Raw genomic sequence first — 17,788 nt, 5'->3', positions numbered from 1 at the left:
GGAAAGAAAGCAGTAATCAAGTGGAAATGGAGAGTTGAGAATCAATAGTGTATAAAATATGTGAATATATATGTATGTGTGTGTTTCAGAAAATTTTCTGAGCATGTTGTTAAAATGCAGATTTTGATTCAGGGGGTCAAGCTTACAGATGATGAACGTGGTGATGAGGATATTGACCATGATTCTACCCTGTGCAGATGACACTCTTGAGTAGTAAGATTCCAATAATTTTATAAATAATGTAACCAAGTAATATTTTAATGGAAGCAAATGCTTATGTAGCATTTAATGTGGGCTAGGCACTGTTCTAAGTATTTTGTGCATGTTGACTCATTTTATCCACACAATAACTGCTTGAAATAAGTGCTATTTTATAAAAACTGATACACAAATGAAGGCTTCGCTGGTAGTTCAGTTGGTAAAGGATCAACCTGCAATGCAGGAAACCTCAGTTTGATTCCTGGGTCGGGAAGATCCACTGGAGAAGGGATGGGCTATACACTGCAGTGTTCTTGGGCTTCCCTGGTGGCTCAGTAAAGAAGCCGCCTGCAGTGCCGGAGACCTGGGTTTGATTCTTGGGTTGGAAGGATCTCTTGCAGAAGAGAACAGGTACCCATTCGAGTAGTCTGGCCTGGAGAATCCCATGGACAGAGGAGCCTGGCTGGCTACAGTCCATGGGGTCGCAAAGAGTCGAGCATGACTGAGTGACTAACACACACTATCACTTTCACACAAATGAAGTCTCTCAGGGTCGCACATCTCCCTAATGTGGGCTCTATGATTTGAATCAGGCAGATGGGCTTTTTAGCGTCTGTATTCCTGTGCTGCCTTTATTTACCATGTAATCTTTTAGATCAAGAATCTTTGCATAAGGGGAAAAGCTGTGGAGCATTTTTTCAAAGGATGTGTCAGATTAGGAGAGATATCTTCTACACTTCATGGCTTGGCTTCTGTTGAGATTCACTTATATATTAAGCCATGTTTATTGATAGGTTTATATCACATCACTTCATATTTTGAGATCTTCAGGAATTATTTTTTAATGACATTTTTAGGAAATCATTTCCTGCTTGCTTAGTTGTGTCTGACTGTGACCCTTTGGACTGTAGCCCACCAGGCTCCTCTGTCCGTAGAATTCTCCAGGCAAGAATACTGGAGTGGGTTTCCATTTCCTTCTCCAGGGAATGTTCCCGACCCAGGGATCGAACCTGCGTATCCTGTGACTCCTGCGTTGCAGGCGAATTCTTCACCTACTGAGCCACCAGGGTAGTCCCATTTTTAGGAAAAACAGGATTTATATAACTGGTAAAATTTGTAAAATGATAAGTTCCCAGATTATATACGCAGGGCTCTGAAAAATTCAAATGTTGTGAGAACTTAAATGCTATTTTTGATCATGGTAAATGTTTCATATTTTTGTAAATACTTGGTTTCATCAGGTGAAACAAGCAGTGTGTTTTGGAATTTAGAGCCAAGAAAAAGGTACTTAGCGCGTATCCAGTGGCTCTGTCAGTCTTAGGCACACCTTGTTTTATTGTGCTTTTGCTTTTTACTGCACTTAGCAGATGACAGCATTTTTTACAAATTGAAGGTTTATGGCAACCCTCTTCAGCATGTTTCTGATGAACATTCCTGATAGGTGGGAAGAGGTCAAAATACCAATATTGACACAAGTTTGGAAGAAGTTAATTCCTTGGATTACTTTGAAGGGCTCACAAGTAACTTCAGATGTGGTACAAGTAGCAGAAAAACTAGAATTAGAATTGGAACCTTAAAGTGTGTTAGTTGTTCAGTTGTGTGCGATTCTTTGTGACCCCAAGGACTGTAACTTGCTAAGCTTCTTTGTCCATGGCGTTCTCCAGGCAAGAATACTGGAGTGGGTTGTCATTCCTTCTCCAGGGGAATCTTCCCGACCCAGGGATTGAACCCACGTCTCCTGCATCGCCAGTATCACAGGCAGATTCTTTACTGGCTGAGCTACCAGGGACGCCTATGGGTGGACAAAGAAAATGGTTTCTTAAGATGAAATGTACTTCTGGTACAGATACTGTGAAGGCTTTTGACATGACAACAAAGGATTTGTTACATAAACTTAGTTAATGAAGCAGGTTTGAAAGGACTGACTCCACTTCTTACTCTTGGTAAAATGCTGTGAAACAGCGTTGCATGCTACAGAGAAATCATTCTTGACAGGAAGAGTTTATTCACATGACACATTTCATTGTCATCTTATTTGAAGAAATTGCCACAGCCATCCCAGCATTCACCAGCCACCCCTGATCAGTCAGCAGCCATCAACACCTTGGCAAGATCTTCACCAGCAACAAGATTATAACACCTTGAAGACTCAGATAATGGTTAGCATTTATTTGCAACAAAGTATTTTTAAATTAAGATATGCATTGTTTATTTAGACATAATGCTATTGCCCACTTAATAGCCTACTGTATAATGTAAACATAAGTTTTATATGCACTAGGAAACCAAAAAATTTGTGAGACTTGCTTTAACAAAAAAAGTCTGTGTGACTTGCTTTGTTGGCAATGCTTGGTTTATTGCAGTGGTTTGGAATCAGAACCATGGTATCTTCAAGATATGCCTATATTTTTAAAACAGTGGAAAACCCTACTTTTAAAATCACACAAAACTGGTATCAGTTCATTTCAGTTCAGTTCAGTCTCTCAGTCATGTCCGACTCTTTGCGACCCCATGAATCGCAGCACGCCAGGCCTCCCTGTCCATCACCAACTCCCAGAGTTCACTCAGACTCACGTCCATTGAGTTAGTGATACCATCCAGCCATCTCATCATCCTCTGTCATCCCCTTCTCCTCCTGCCCCTAATCCCTCCCAGCATCAGAGTCTTTTCTAATGAGTCAGCTCTTCGCATGAGGTGGCCAAAGTACTGGAGTTTTAGCTTTAGCATCATTCCTTCCAAAGAACACCCAGGGCTGATCTCCTTTAGGATGCAGTCCAAGGGACTCTCAAGAGTCTCCTCCATCACCACAGTTCAAAAGCATCAATTCTTCGGCGCTCAGCTTTCTTCACAGTCCAACTCTCACATCCATACATGACCACTGGAAAAACCATAGCCTTGACTAGACGGACCTTTGTTGGCAAAGTAATGTCTCTGCTTTTGAATATGCTATCTAGATTGGTCATAACTTTCCTTCCAAGGAGTAAGCGTCTTTTAGTTTCATGGCTGCAGTCACCATCTGCAGTGATTTTGGAGCCCCCAAAAATAAAGTCTGACACTTGTTTCCACTGTTTCCCCATCTATTTGCCATGAAGTGATGGGACCAGATGCCATGATCTTCATTTTCTGAATGTTGAGCTTTAAGCCAACTTTTTCACTCTCTTCTTTCACTTTCATCAAGAGGCCTTTTAGTTTCTGCCTTTTCACTTTCTGCCATAAGGGTGGTGTCATCTGCATATCTGAGGTGATGGATGTTTCTCCCGGCAATCTTGATTCCAGCTTGTGCTTCTTCCAGCCCAGTGTTTCCTCATGATGTACTCTGCATACAAGTTAAATAAGCAGGGTTATAGTATACAGCCTTGACGTACTCCTTTTCCTATTTGGAACCAGTCTGTTGTTCCATGTCCAGTTCTAACTGTTGCTTCCTGACCTGCATATAGGTTTCTCAAGAGGCAGGTCAGGTGGTCTGGTATTCCCATCTCTTTCAGAATTTTCCACAGTTTATTGTGATCCACACAGTCAAAGGCTTCGGCATAGTCACTGGTATAAATGATATTTATTAGGGGAAACAGCCCACCCTGGAATGGTTCTAAGGCATTGCATGAGTGCCATTGAACTGATCAACCTGTCATATTACAGGAAGAGGAACTACAGAATGTATAGGTTAAGTAACTTGATCAAAGTCCTTGTAACTGCCCTGGGTAACTGTCTGCAAATACAAATCTGATTCTTTAGCTCCTGAGTGAACACTGAAATGCTACAGATTTCTAAGAAGTCACATGGTAGTCTCTCTGTGGTATCCTTAAATGTTTTCTCTTTTTTTTTTTTTTTTTTTTAAAGCACATGAACCATGTTAGTCATGTACCTTTTGATGTTTTAATACATGGTGTATGTTTCAGTGGAAAATAATGCCAAATACAAATGTCTGTATTTTTCAGAGGTTTATCTATATTGGAATTAAGTTTTGTCCTGAGTTTGAAGATTTTTTAAAGAAGAAAGTCCTTCTCAGTATTCCATATCATCATTAATTATATGGCTTAGTTCTGGTTTCAGTAAAGTTGAGAATTAAAATCTTAATTATTACTTTTAGTTGATAAAATTTCTTGGTGTTACCTAGATATTAGGATTGGCTTGCTGGGATTTGCCCCAGGCATTTAAACTTTAGAGCGTGAAAAAGTTTTAATTAATGATTAAGAATAAATGTGTGTGTGTGTTAGAGGGTGGGGAGTTAATGTATAGATTATTAATAATCCTTCAACTCTCTAGCCATGAGCTGCTGGCCCAAGGGCAGCCTCCTTGTCAGTCCTTTGAGCTCCCACTCATGCTCCTACCTGCTGCCCTCTCCTGTCATTACCCTTTCCACCTTCTTCCCTTCGCCAGTAATTTGATTGATTTGAGAATGTATTTCTTACAACTTGGATGTCATGAACACAGTGAACTTATGTTGTTATGGCATTGAAAAATAAAGGTTTTGTTTTGATTTACTAATCCACTTTAATCTTTGCTGAGGGTGTAATAAAAAGGACAGGGAAAGCTGTGTTCACAGAAATGGAGGATGTAGTATGTCCATTAGAATTATTGCAGAGGCCTCTGTAAAGGTTGGTGTACTCAAAATAATGATTCTTCATTGTTTGGCATTCAGGTTGCTTTTATGAATAATAATTGTGGCATCATAGCTTATACAATAAGGAAACAAGACCCAATTTGAGAACATAAATGTTGCAATTAAAAAAAATCAATATACAATAAAATTAGCCTTTTAATTTTCATGTACGATTCTGTGAATTTTAATCCATGTATCAGATCAGATCAGATCAGTACCTCAGTCGTGTCCGACTCTTTGCGACCCCATGAATTGCAGCATGCCAGGCCTCCCTGTCCATCACCAACTCCCGGAGTTCACCCAGACTGATGTCCATCGAGTCAGTGATGCCATCCAGCCATCTCATCCTCTGTTGTCCCCTTCTCCTCTTGCCCCCAATCCCTCCCAGCATCAGAGTCTTTTCCAATGAGTCAGCTCTTCACATGAGTTGGCCAAAGTACTGGAGTTTCAGCTTTAGCATCATTCCTTCCAAAGAAATCCCAGGGCTGATCTCCTTCAGAATGGACTGGTTGGATCTCCTTGCAGTCCAAGGGACTCTCAAGAGTCTTCTCCGACACCACAGTTCAAAAGCATCAATTCTTCAGCGCTCAGCCTTCTTCACAGTCCAACTCGCACATCCATACATGACCACAGGAAAAACCAAAGCCTTGACTAGATGGACCTTTGTTGGCAAAGTAATGTCTCTGCTTTTGAATATGCTGTCTAGGTTGGTCATAACTTTCCTTCCAAGGAGTAAGCGTCTTTTAATTTCATGGCTGAAGTCACCATCTGTTGTGATTTTGGAGCCCATGAAAATAAAGTCTGACACTGTTTCCACTGTTGCCCCATCTATTTCCCATGTATAGGTTTATGTAATTGCTATCACAGTCAGTATGGAATATCCTTCAGCCCCAGAAAATTTCTGTTTTTCCTTTGTTGTCATGTCCTTCTTCCACCGTTAATACTTGGCAACCACTGATCTGTCTGTGTAGTTTCGTTTTGTCAACAATGTTGTATAAATGGAATCATACAGTTTGTAGCCTTTGAGACTTCTTTCATTCACATAATTATTTTGCAATTGAGCCAGTCTGTTGTGTGTATCAATAGTTTGTTCCTTGTTATTGCTGGGTGATATTCTCTTGTTATCAGTGTATCAGTTTGCTTATCCTTTTACTTATTTATTTATTGCAAGACATTTGGGTTGTATAGTTTCTTCTGGTTGTGAATAGAGTTGCTGTGAACATTTTTGTGCAAGTTTTTGTGTGGATACGCGTTTTCCTTTCTCTAGGATAAATTCCTAGGAGTGGGATTGCTGGGTCATGTGGTAAGTGTATATTTAACTTCATAAGATACTGCTAGACTGCTTGTGGGATTGTGCCATTTTGTATTCCCACTAGCGATGTATGAAAGTTAGCTGTTCAGCATCTTTGCCAGCACTTGGTAATGTCAATATTGTAGCCGTTGTAATGGATGTGTGTAGTGGTATCTCATCATGCTTTTAATTTGCCTTACCTTCCTACCTAATGTTGGTGAACATCTTTTCATGTGCCAGATTGCCTTTTTATATCTTATTTGGTTGAGTGTCTGTTCAAGTCTTTTCCCCATTTAAAAATTCTGTTTGCTTTCGTTATTGATTTGTAAGAGTTTTGGGGTTTTTTGTTTTTATTTTTGGTACAAGTCATTTAATACTTTATCCCTGTCAATAGTTTGTCTTTTTATTGTTTTAACAGTACTTGCAGAACAAAAGATTTCAATTTTGATGGAGCCCATTTTATCATTTTTGTCTTTTATAGCTCATGATTTTGGTGTTAGGTTGAAAACTGTTTAAATCTCAGATAATATTTTTTTCCTTACATTTCATTCTGCTATACCCTTTTTCTTTGAATTATTGTGGTGCTTTGGAAATGAAATGATACAGCAAGAAACTTGTCTCCTAAAGTAAAGGTTAATGTTGAATTTTAACAATGGCTTAAGAAAATCAGGACTTACAACCACATATAGGTATTATAACTATATAAAAACATTCATATTGAGGAACTTTTGCAAAGGGAAGGAACAAAAATGGCTGGTATGGCTCTTTAAGTCAGTGGTCCCTTAATCCTGGCTGTTATATCAGAATCACCTGGGTAGCTCTTTCAAAACAAGAATACCCCGATTCTCTTTCTCTTAGATCCTGTGTGGGCCCCCGACTTTGTGTGTGTGTGTGTTAGTCGCTCAGTTGTATTCAACTCTGCGGCCCCGTGAAACTGTGGCCAGCCTGTGGCCAGCCAGGCTCTTCTGTGCATGGAGTTCTCCAGACAAGAATGCTGGAGTGGGTTGCTATTTCCTTCTTAAGGGGATATTCCTGACTCAGGTCTCCTGCATTGCAGGTGGATTCTTTACCATCTGAGCTACCAGAGAAGCTTTTTAAGATAGACTATTTTTTATAGCAGTTTTTGATTCACAGCAAAATTGAGCAAAAGGTAATAGAGATTTCCTATATGTCCACTGACACACGTACAGTCTCCCTCACCACAAGCATCCCTGCCAGAGTGGTGCGAACAGTATTGAACTTACACTGACTTATCATTATCACCTACAGTCCATCATCTACATGATGTTTATTCTTGGTGGTGTTTATGCGTTTTGGCAACTGTGTAATGAAATACCATTACAATAGCATACAGAATATTTTCACTGCCCTAAAAATCCTCTGTACTCTGCATTTTCATTTTTCCTTTCACCCTAAGCCCTGGCAACCATTGATCTTTTTTACAGTCTCTTTAGTTATGCCTTTTCCAGAATGTCATGTGGTTGGAATCATATTGTACGTAGCCTTTTCAGATTGACTTCTTTCATGTTGTAGTATGTACTTAAGGTTCGTCTGCATCTTTTTTTTTTTCATGGGCTTGATAGCTCATTTCTTTCTAGTGCTGAGTGATACTTCATTGTCTGGATGTACTGCAGTTTATTTATTCACCTACTGAAGGGCATCTTCTTTGCTTCCAGGTTTTGCCAGTTAAAGTAAAGCTCGTATAAACATTATGTCGACATACGTTGTCAACTCCTTTGGTGTTTATTCTGGAAAGCATAATTTTCTGGATCACATAGTAAGAGTATGTCTAGTTTTGTAAGAAACTGCCCTGTCTTCCCAAGTGGCTGTATCATTTTGTATCCCTCCCAGCAGTGATTGAGTGTTCGTTCCTATTGCTCTGCATCCTCACCAAATTTGTCGTTGTCCTTGTTTTGGATTTTGGCCATTCTAATAGATGTGTGGTGGCATCCCATTATTTTAATTCAGACGTTGAACATCTTTTTATATGCATATTTGCTATCTGAATATCTTTTTGGTGAGGTATCCAGGTCTAGCCAGTTTTAAAAGTTGGATTGTTTATTTTCTTATTACTGAGTTTTAGAAATTCTTTGTGTATTTTGATTAACAGTCCTTTATCAAGTGTATTGAAATTAAAAGATGCTTACTCCTTGGAAGGAAAGTTACGACCAACCTCAGTTCAGTTCAATTCAGTTCAGTCGCTCAGTCGTGTCCGACTCTTAGCGACCCCATGAATCACAGCACACCAGGCCTCCCTGTCTATCAGCAACTCCCGGAGTTCACTCAGACTCATGTCCATCAAGTCAGTGATGCCGTCCAACCATCTCATCCCCTGACGTCCCCTTCTCCTCCTGCCCCCAGTCCCTCCCAGCATCAGAGTCTTTTCCAGTGAGTCAACTCTTCACATGAGGTGGCCAAAGTACTGAAGTTTCAGCTTTAGCATCATTCCTTCCAAAGAAATCCCAGAGCTGACCTCCTTCAGAATGGAACTGGTTGTATCTCCTTGCAGTCCAAGGGACTCTCAGGAGTCTTCTCCAACACCACAGTTCAAAAGCATCAATTCTTCGGCACTCAGCCTTCTTCACAGTCCAACTCTCACATCCATACATGACCACAGGAAAAACCATAGCCTTGACTAGGCGGACCTTTGTTGGCAAAGTAATGTCTCTGCTTTTGAATATGCTATCTAGGTTGGTCATAACTTTCCTTCCAAGGAGTAAGCGTCTTTTAATTTCATGGCTGCAATCACCATCTGCAGTGATTTTGGAGCCCCCAAAAATAAAGTCTGACACTGTTTCCACTGTTTCCCCATCTATTGACCAACCTAGATAGCATATTAAAAAGCAGAGACATTACTTTGCCAACAAAGGTCTGTCTAGTCAAGACTATGGTATTTTCCAGTGGTCGTGTATGGCTGTGAGAGTTGGACTATAAAGAAAGCTGAGCGCCGAAGAATTGATGCTTTTGAACTGTGGTGTTGGAGAACACTCTTGAGAGTCCCTTGGACTGCAAAGAGATCCAACCAGTCCATTCTCAAGGAGATCAGTCCTGGGTGTTCTTTGGAAGGAATGATGCTAAAGCTGAAACTCCAATACTTTGGCCACCTCATGCGAAGAGCTGAGTCATTTGAAAAGACCCTGATGCTGGGAAAGATTGAAGGCAGGAGGAGAAGGGGATGACACAGGATGAGATGGTTGGATGGCATCACCGACTCAATGGACATGGGTTTGGCTGTACTCCAGGAGTTGGTGATGGACAGGGAGGCCTGATGTGCTGCGGTTCATGGGGTTGCAAAGAGTAGGACTTGACTGAGTGACTGAATTGAATTGAATCAGGTGTACGTGTCTTTTGTAAATATTTTCTTCCAGTCTGTCTTATCTTTTCATTTTCTTGATTGAAATCTCTTAGTCTCTATAGGATTCTGTCTCTTTGCCAGGTTTATGATCTATTGTTTTAAATCACTGTGTCTTGCTTTCTCCTTTGCAAGGCTAGATGCTTTGCATAGTCATCAGTTTTCAGCTACTACTTTAGGCTCTTGTCACAGCTGGTACATCATCCTGCTCTCAGCTTCCATGATCTTATTAAACTTGTTCTCCATCTCATTCTTCACATTCCAGCTTTTCATCTGCATAATGTTCATATAGATTTTTTAAGTAACGGATCGTGTCACAATATGATTGGCAGGACCCTTTGGTTCTGGTACCACCTTTATCTCAGGGTTCTTCTTCCCCTTTGCCTTTGCAAGTGCAAAAACTAATTATGGTTTTGGTAGGGTGTGAGATTAATAATGTTACATATCCCCCACTTTCTGTTTCAAACTTTCTGTATTGTTATGTTAATAATTTGTAAGATAAAGGTTAAATCGTTTGTCACTTTATGTGTATTTTGCTTTATATGCCAGCTTAGTCTTGGAAAAGCCTGTTTTGATCTTCATAAACATTAAATTTTCATCTCCTTCCTACCATTTTATTGTATGTTTGGACAAATAATCTTTCACTTTTCATGTATCAGTACAAAGATCCTTTTCTGAAACAGTTTTAGAGGAACAATTTCTTGCTCATAGAGTGATCTGAATAAGAGATGATTGCAGCAAGTATATTTAAGGGCATTTATCTTTCATCTTTTAGTCATCTCTGTGTGTGATCATTCAAAAAGAAGTATAACAAAATTAACTCTTAATAGCAACTTCCTTTCTGCTAAGTAGAATTCACTATTACTGATTTGTCAGGATAATTTTTGAAGTATAATGCAAATAAAGCAGTGTTATTATTTATGACACACTGTGCTAGTTGGTTACATTTTAATTTTGTTGAAAGGCAGTATCTTATACTTGCTGATAATATTTTTAGTGTATAAATTAGTGGTTTTAGAAAACATGCCTTATTTTATAACTTTTAAATTTAATAGGTAAATTTTTCCTTTATTCAGCAAATATACCAAACATGTTTTTGCATTCCAAAATCAGAATGACTTTATAAATAGAGTTAACATATAACTTGATTTTATAAGAAAGGGAATATTCTCACTTAAATCCTTTCAAATGATTAATTTCTAGATTTTCCGGTGTTTAGAATGGCTAATACAGTTTCTCTAGTATTGTCATGATTTTAATTTAATTGCTACTCAGAGTTTAGAGGGTCAGTGAAAGAATATGAAGCTTGATGAAGAATTTTGTAAATAGGTACATTTTCAGCTTGCTGGGTTTTTTTGTTTGTTTAGCATATGGGAACTTGCATATGATGTGTGGTAGACTTAATTACTTGAAATATGATGTTTTACCACTTTGCATGAAAATGTTTAACATAGTACTGTGAACTGACATGGGTGTTTATCACTTTTAATATTGTCAACATATTTCTAGAGTAATCTCTTAGTGATATATTTAAAGTCAAGTAGCTGAGTCTTGTGAACAAGAGTATATAATGAAATTTTGAATTATGTGGTGTAGACTAGTGGTTTTCATATTGTATGTTTGGTAGAATAGATTAATTGTCACACCAGTAAAAATCTCCCACTATTTTTCCTCTACATGTAAGAAAAAATAAATTACAGTTTTCTCAGATTCAGCTTTCTCTCCCATATATTCAAAATAACGTGTGTGTGTGTGTGTGTGTGTGTGTTTTAATCTTTGGCACTTAAAATCACTTTATTCTAGTTCTAATACACAATGACATTTTATTTACATGTGTTTATAATTTGGGTTTTAAGTGTCAGAAAGTACTGTGACTTCAGATTCTTCCAGCCTGAAAAAGTTAAACCATTGCTGTAGATTATCTATGGTGAAGAATGTTTAAAGATTAAAAAAAAAATATGTCTCTTTAGGCTGGAGTTACTGAGAGTTGAGGTGGACCGTGGAAGATTGGTTGGATTTGAAAAACTGGCATTAATAGTCCCAAAGTGTCATAGGAACAGATGCAGTACTTCATGACAAAGCCAAAACCAGAGTCTAGATTCTGTTTCCTAGTCAAAGAATTTTTCCATTGAACTGATAACAGGAAGAAGTAATGGGCAGTAACCTGTTACTGGAGAAGGTGTGAATATACTTGTGGATTGTGGAAAAAAATTCCTGAATTCTTATCAGAATTGCCTTTAAAGGGTATTTCAGACTGGAGGGAACTTTATGCAAAGGCGGGTATGGTGAAAGAACATACCTTGTTGGAGGTGAATCATGGTATTGGAGGGTGGGGATGAAATAAAGGGTCTTTTATATGCCAGGCACTGTTCTAGATGTGAGAGAGGTACACACGGAGAAGAGAAAATCCGTGCTGCAATGGAGCAGTAGTAAAGAGATAAATATGTGTAATATACTGGTAATTAGTGACAAATACTATGAGGAAAAATAAAGTGCAGGGTGAAGAAGTAGAGGTATTGTTATTAAAATAGGATAGTCATGAAAGACCTTTTTGTGGAGGTTAAACTTGAGTAGAAGAAAAGGAGGGGAGTGAGCTGTGTGAACTAAGCAGAGGAGATGGCAGAGCACATTTGCAGTATGCAGCTTTGTGGTAGCTGGAGTACATTAAGTTAATATATTTTATGCTCGTTGAGTGCTGAGTGTTAGGCACTGTCTTATGTGTATTTCAAGTGGTAATTCAGTCCTTAAAACAGTCCTATAAAATGGATACTGTTTTAGATATGAGGCAGCTGAAGCATGGAGATGAAATAATTTACCCAAGGTTGCAGTCCTAATCAGGAAACTGGGATTCAAGCCCAGGCAGTTTGACTCCAAAGTCAGTGTTATTGACCATTTTTCAAAGATGGGGGAGGGGTAGTGTAGTAGAAAGTTTAACTGGAGCGATAGAGCCTGGGACCAGTTCTGTGGCACCTTTGTAGTTCTTTTGTAAGTCTTTAGGATTTTATGCTGACAAGTTACATCGTTGGAGGGTTGAGAAATGCCCAGGAGATTGCTTTATGATTCTGGAGGTCAAGAGACCGGTCTGGACTGTACAAAACGTGTTTTGTTAGTTATCTGTATATAGGTTATATTATAGCTTAAAATATTTCCACTGGTCTGTAACATGTTTCTTTGATTTAAAATCGAAGATTTCACTTCATTATTTTGTTGAACAGATAATGTGCATGTATACATGTGAGTGTGCGTTAGGTGTATAAACAAACTGTAATGAACCCTTCTGTTAATAGGTGCGAGAAGATGTACTAAATTCATTGAATAACAACTTTCTTCAAACGCTAAATCAAGCTTGGAATGATCATCAGACAGCTATGGTGATGATTAGAGACATACTAATGTATATGGTAAGTAGAGCTTTGTTGTTTTTAAGTTAAGCATTTCAAAACACAGTGTCTTTATTTCTGTCACATTTAGTTAGATTGTGCAACTCAGTGTGGGAAACTTTTCTTCTTTTTTTTAATACCATTTATGTCATAAGGGCCAACTTTAGCTTATATGAATAAAATCTTAGTTGTTCGTATACTTAAGGATTAGAAAGGAAAAGATATAATCTAGCACTTACGCTTGAATATGAGAAATACTGAAAAGCCCATCTCTGAGTAAGGGGAGTTGAGTGACAACATGAGAGATGAAAGCTAAATATTCTCTTGCGGATTTTTAAACCCTAATGTCCTTATGTTTTCAGTTACCGTATTAATGCAACTTTTTTTGTAATAACTGTACTCTTAATAGTTGCCATCTGTCTCTCCCAGTGTTATGTGTGTGTGCTCAGTCGTGTCCGACCCTTTGTGACCCCATGGACTGTAGCCCTCCCAGGCTCCTCTGTCCGTGGAATTGCCCGGGCAAGAATACTAGAGTGAGTTGCCATTTCCTCCTCTAGGGATGTGTGTGTATATGTGTACATGTACATACACACAGACACACACACACACACACACATATGTATATATATTTTTCAGATATGTATTCCCTTTTGCACATATAACTTTTTTGTTTTTATCATTCAAAAAAAATACCTTGTTGATCAGAACAATTAGGAAAACATTGACTTGAGCTAGACTGTTTAATAGCTTTCAAGGAGATTAAAAACTGTCAGGTTTTTTTTTTTTTAATACAATTATTAAAGATTCGTCAAGCTTAATTATTGTGTCTGCAGAGTCACCAAGCCCAATAACTTGTTTCTTCAGTGTTTATGCTTGGGAATTGAACTTATGTTTGGGAATTGGACTTAATGATTTTCTTCTAAGATTTTATTCTCTGCTTTGGAATTTTTATTTTCAGTTTCTTTAGTTTTTGATTATTAGTTGTAATGGTGAGAGTGGATCCTAGTTTCTTTACTTGGTAGAATGAGGCAGTCTTTGAAAAGAATTTCCAGTGAGATCAAAGAACTATAAAGTTTTTTGTTCTGCTGAGTGAATTCAATCAGTCCTATTACCCCAGGATTTGTGATGCTGGGAAAGATTGAATGCAGGAGGAGAAGGGAGTGGCAGAGGATGAGGTGGTTGGATGGCATCACTGATGCTATGGACGTGAGTTTGAGTAAGCTCTGGGGGTTGGTGATGGACAGGGAGGCCTGGAGTGCTGCAGTCCATGGGGTCACAAAGAGTGGGACATGACTGAGTGACTGAACTGAACTGATTGGCAAGAGCATCAAAGAGGGGCTACTTCATTTTTCCGGGTTTTGGGAAAAGGTTTAGCAGATTATTTAGCCTTTCTGAGCCTCATTTTCCTTTTCACAATAGTTATCGCAATGTAGACAATTTGAGGTAAATGAGGTAGCCTGTGAAAACATATTATAATGTTTAGGATTTAAATGTGAAATGACTTTGCTTACTGCTGTCTTAAGTTCCAGATTTGTTGAGTCTTTGAGTTACAACACAGACACTGAGATAGAAAATCACTTGTGATTTTATAGTCCATTGCTCTATTGATAAAAGGAGTATTTTGAAATAATATATACTTACTCTTTATACCCTGTGATTTTTTAGAATTTCCATCTTATTTCAGCACACACACCGCATTTTTTGTTGGTGGGGGCACAAAAGAAATCTCACACTTTGAATCCTAGCTGTTATGTGACTGTAGTCAGGGAGCTAATTATGATAATCAAGGAACTAATTATTATTCCTTAGCTTCATTTATAAAATGAAAATAATATTGTACTCATGGGTAGAGTAGCCATGAGGCTTAAAGGAGCCCTTCAGGTGAAGCATTTATATGGCCTGGACTGCAGTATTGTGTTCAGTAAAAATTAGTAGTAATATTTCCCTTCATCTTTTCATCAAATCCATCTAGTAGTGTAACAGCCCTGGATAAACCCAGCCACTTGCCTTCCTTGGGCTTCTGCTGGTAGAAACCCCACTTGGGAAACCTCATACTGTGTGTCCATTTTCATGAACGTCCTCTATCAACCTTCCACACTGCCCAGAAGTCTCTAGTCAGCTCATTCTACCACTTTGAAACAATTATTTCTCTTCAAGCCTCCTGCTATCCTGCTGGTCCCCTTACTCTTAATAAGCAATCTCATCTGCCTTTTAGAGAAAGAGAAAGCATCAGGTAGAAGCTGTATTCATCTCTTGCCTCTGAGTCTGCAAGTTTCCCTCTATTTTCTCCCCCTTCTCAGAATAATATCCCACTAAGTTTTCTGTTGGACCCCCTCCACTGCCACCCAGGATCTCCCATTGCTATTCACAGCTAAATATCTCATAGGAAGTGTTGACACTTGCTTCTCTCTTTTCTCATCGGTTTGAATACGCCTGCAAGGTAGGAGACCCAGATTCGATCCCTGAATCGAGAAGATCCCCTGGAAGAAGAAATGGCAAACCACTCCAGTATTCTTCCCTGGGAAATCCCATGCACAGAGGAGCCTAGTGGGCAAGTCTATGGGGTCGCAAGAGTCAGATACGACTTAGCGACTAAACCACCACCATTCATTTTGAGTATGTTTCAGTCACGCTTCTACCTCAGCTCTTCTGTTCTGTCTTGCTCCTACTAGGATCACCATGTTTGCACATCTCTGAAAACAAAGCGCACTGCTAATCCTCACTTGCCTTGATTTCCCAGCAGCATTGGCGCGCTTGAGTACTATTACTCTGGCATGGTTGGGTGCTTAATTTCTGTCATCAAGTACTCCCTTGGTATGCCTCTGCCTTTCTGACTGTTTCTTCTCAGTCACTCTTCTTTCTCTTCTTGCCCCTTAAAATAGAGCCATTCTTGGGGCTTACCCTAGGTTTCCCTCTCCTGGTACATGGTATTTACTTACCTTGACTCTCTGTAGTGCCTTTGTGTAAATGATTCCCACCTTATCTCTCCAGTCTCATGCTCTGAGATTCAGACTCATAAATTCATTGATCTAGCTGGCGGCTCCCTTCACTGTCTAGAGATAGTTCAAACTCGGCATTTCCAAGTGAGCTCATAATCAGTGTTATTCCATTTGGTCATGACAGGAACCTGGGAGTTATTTTGTCAGTTTCTTCTCCCTTTTTTCCTACATCATATATTTCTAGAATGTGTAATTTCTCTATTTTCATATCTGCCACTCAAGACCAGAGCACTTTGATTTCTCAGTAGCTAGTCATAGAACATTAACCATGCTCTCCACTCTTCTTTTTCACATTGTTCCTAGAATTATTACTTTAAAGTACATGATTCTCTCTTATCCTTCTCTCTCATCTTGGAATTTTCATACCTGTGTTCTGTCGGGAAGTGTTTCCAGAATGTTTCCTCTCTTTTGTCATGTGTTTCTTCTTATCTTTTAAGACTTTGCTTAGATTTCTGGTAAGCTTTCCTTGCTCCATGCTTTGTACTGCCCGTGGCCCCAGCTGCTCTCATTGTACCTAGCGCTACTCCCTTTGTAGTATTTATCATTACTAACAAGTGCTTAAAGCCTCAGTTCCTCACTAGGCTGGACTGGGAGGGGTGGGGACGGGACAGTGTTTGTATCACTGCTCTGTCTCCAACACCTAGCACAGCCTCCTGCACAACCTGGGCACTCACTACATCTTAGAATTACTATACACGTTGTTTATTAATAGATGGTGCATTTTTTTCAAAATGCTTATTAAAAAATGCAAAATTTTAGATTTAGAAAGAGGTTAAAGTGTTGATAATGTATTTTCATATTCCACAGGTATAATTCTTTCATCTTTCATTCTCTTCATTTTGCCTTTTTATGTGTAGTATTCTGGGCTTAACTAAATAAGTTTTTTTAAAATTAAAGTATAATTACTTTCAGTTAACATTGAAATGTGCAGAACTAAAGTGTACAAAGTTATTTTTGACCCATGTATGCACATGTGTAACCAGAGCTTCAATCAAGATAAATTCTTCTAATTTTCCCAAAACTCCTCTCCTCCCCCCCCCCCCCCAGTTTTTTTATATTGACATCCCCGTTATTTTCTATGAAGCTCTTTACCCTCTTTCCAGACTTATCAGATCACTTTACCTGCTAGATAAGACATATACCTAGGCAGATTTCTTCTTCCTGTGAATACTGGCTCTGACTGTTGGAATATTAGAACTTAGGCTCATGGGAGAAGAGAAGATGCTGCACTGTCTTCCCACCTTCCTCCTCCTCAGCTAGCTGACTTTTACTCTGACAGGGAGATGTCTGTATCTAAAATGCCCTGCACCAGCCTCAGTGTATAGATAACGTGGGAAACACTGGCTCTTGAAAGTGAAAATGGAATCACAGGTTACATGGAGCCAGCTATTGGTCGAAATTGGTCCCTGAACACTTTGTTGGCAGGTTCAGCGTTCTGGAAAGAAAAGTGTACACATATCTCAAAATGGAACATGTGATTCTGCCACTATACTTTTTCTAACATTTGAGACTTAATTTATCTGTTTTGTCCCTGAAAGCATTGGAGTTTGTAATCTGCTTTATTTTTAATTCATCCTTTTCTTTAAGAAAAGTTAACATGTTAAACTTCTAAGATTGATTTGGGGCTACTTAGTATGTTTCCTTTTCAGTTTTTTAATTTTATGAAGAAAATTTGTTATAGGTTATATAATAGCTTTAATTATCAAAATAATCCACAGGTATATTGTTTCATGCATTTCTCTCCCTGTAAACAATAACATAGCTATTATATCAATGAAAAATTAAATGTATGGATGGCATTCTGTAGGTTACTTTGGAGCAATTAGAATTCATTTCAAAAGAAATAGAAAAGCATTTCCTATTGTGTGGAAGGTTAATAGAATTTTCTGCATAAAACTTTGTGATGATTTTCAAAGATACTTTCATATTTTTACTTATTTATCTATATTCCCAGTCATTTTTACAAAT

The 17,788-nt window shown here is 38.6% G+C and overlaps 1 protein-coding gene across 3 annotated transcripts in view; it reads left to right on the top strand.

Annotated features, from left to right (window-relative positions):
• Positions 1 to 17,788, top strand: part of CUL3 (cullin 3) — a 108,912-nt gene that overhangs the window by 47,312 nt on the left and 43,812 nt on the right. For all 3 annotated transcript variants that reach the window (XM_006049513.3, XM_006049511.3, XM_044937892.1), the window contains one exon: positions 12,729 to 12,842. In XM_006049513.3, the coding sequence (XP_006049575.1) occupies positions 12,729 to 12,842 (114 nt within the window). The remainder of the gene's footprint in view (positions 1 to 12,728; positions 12,843 to 17,788) is intronic.

The sequence above is a fragment of the Bubalus bubalis genome, chromosome 2 (assembly GCF_019923935.1).
Source record: "Bubalus bubalis isolate 160015118507 breed Murrah chromosome 2, NDDB_SH_1, whole genome shotgun sequence".
NCBI classification, from domain to species: domain Eukaryota; kingdom Metazoa; phylum Chordata; class Mammalia; order Artiodactyla; family Bovidae; genus Bubalus; species Bubalus bubalis.
Note: the sequence above shows the minus strand (reverse complement) of the source record. Positions and strands in the feature narration are given on the sequence as shown.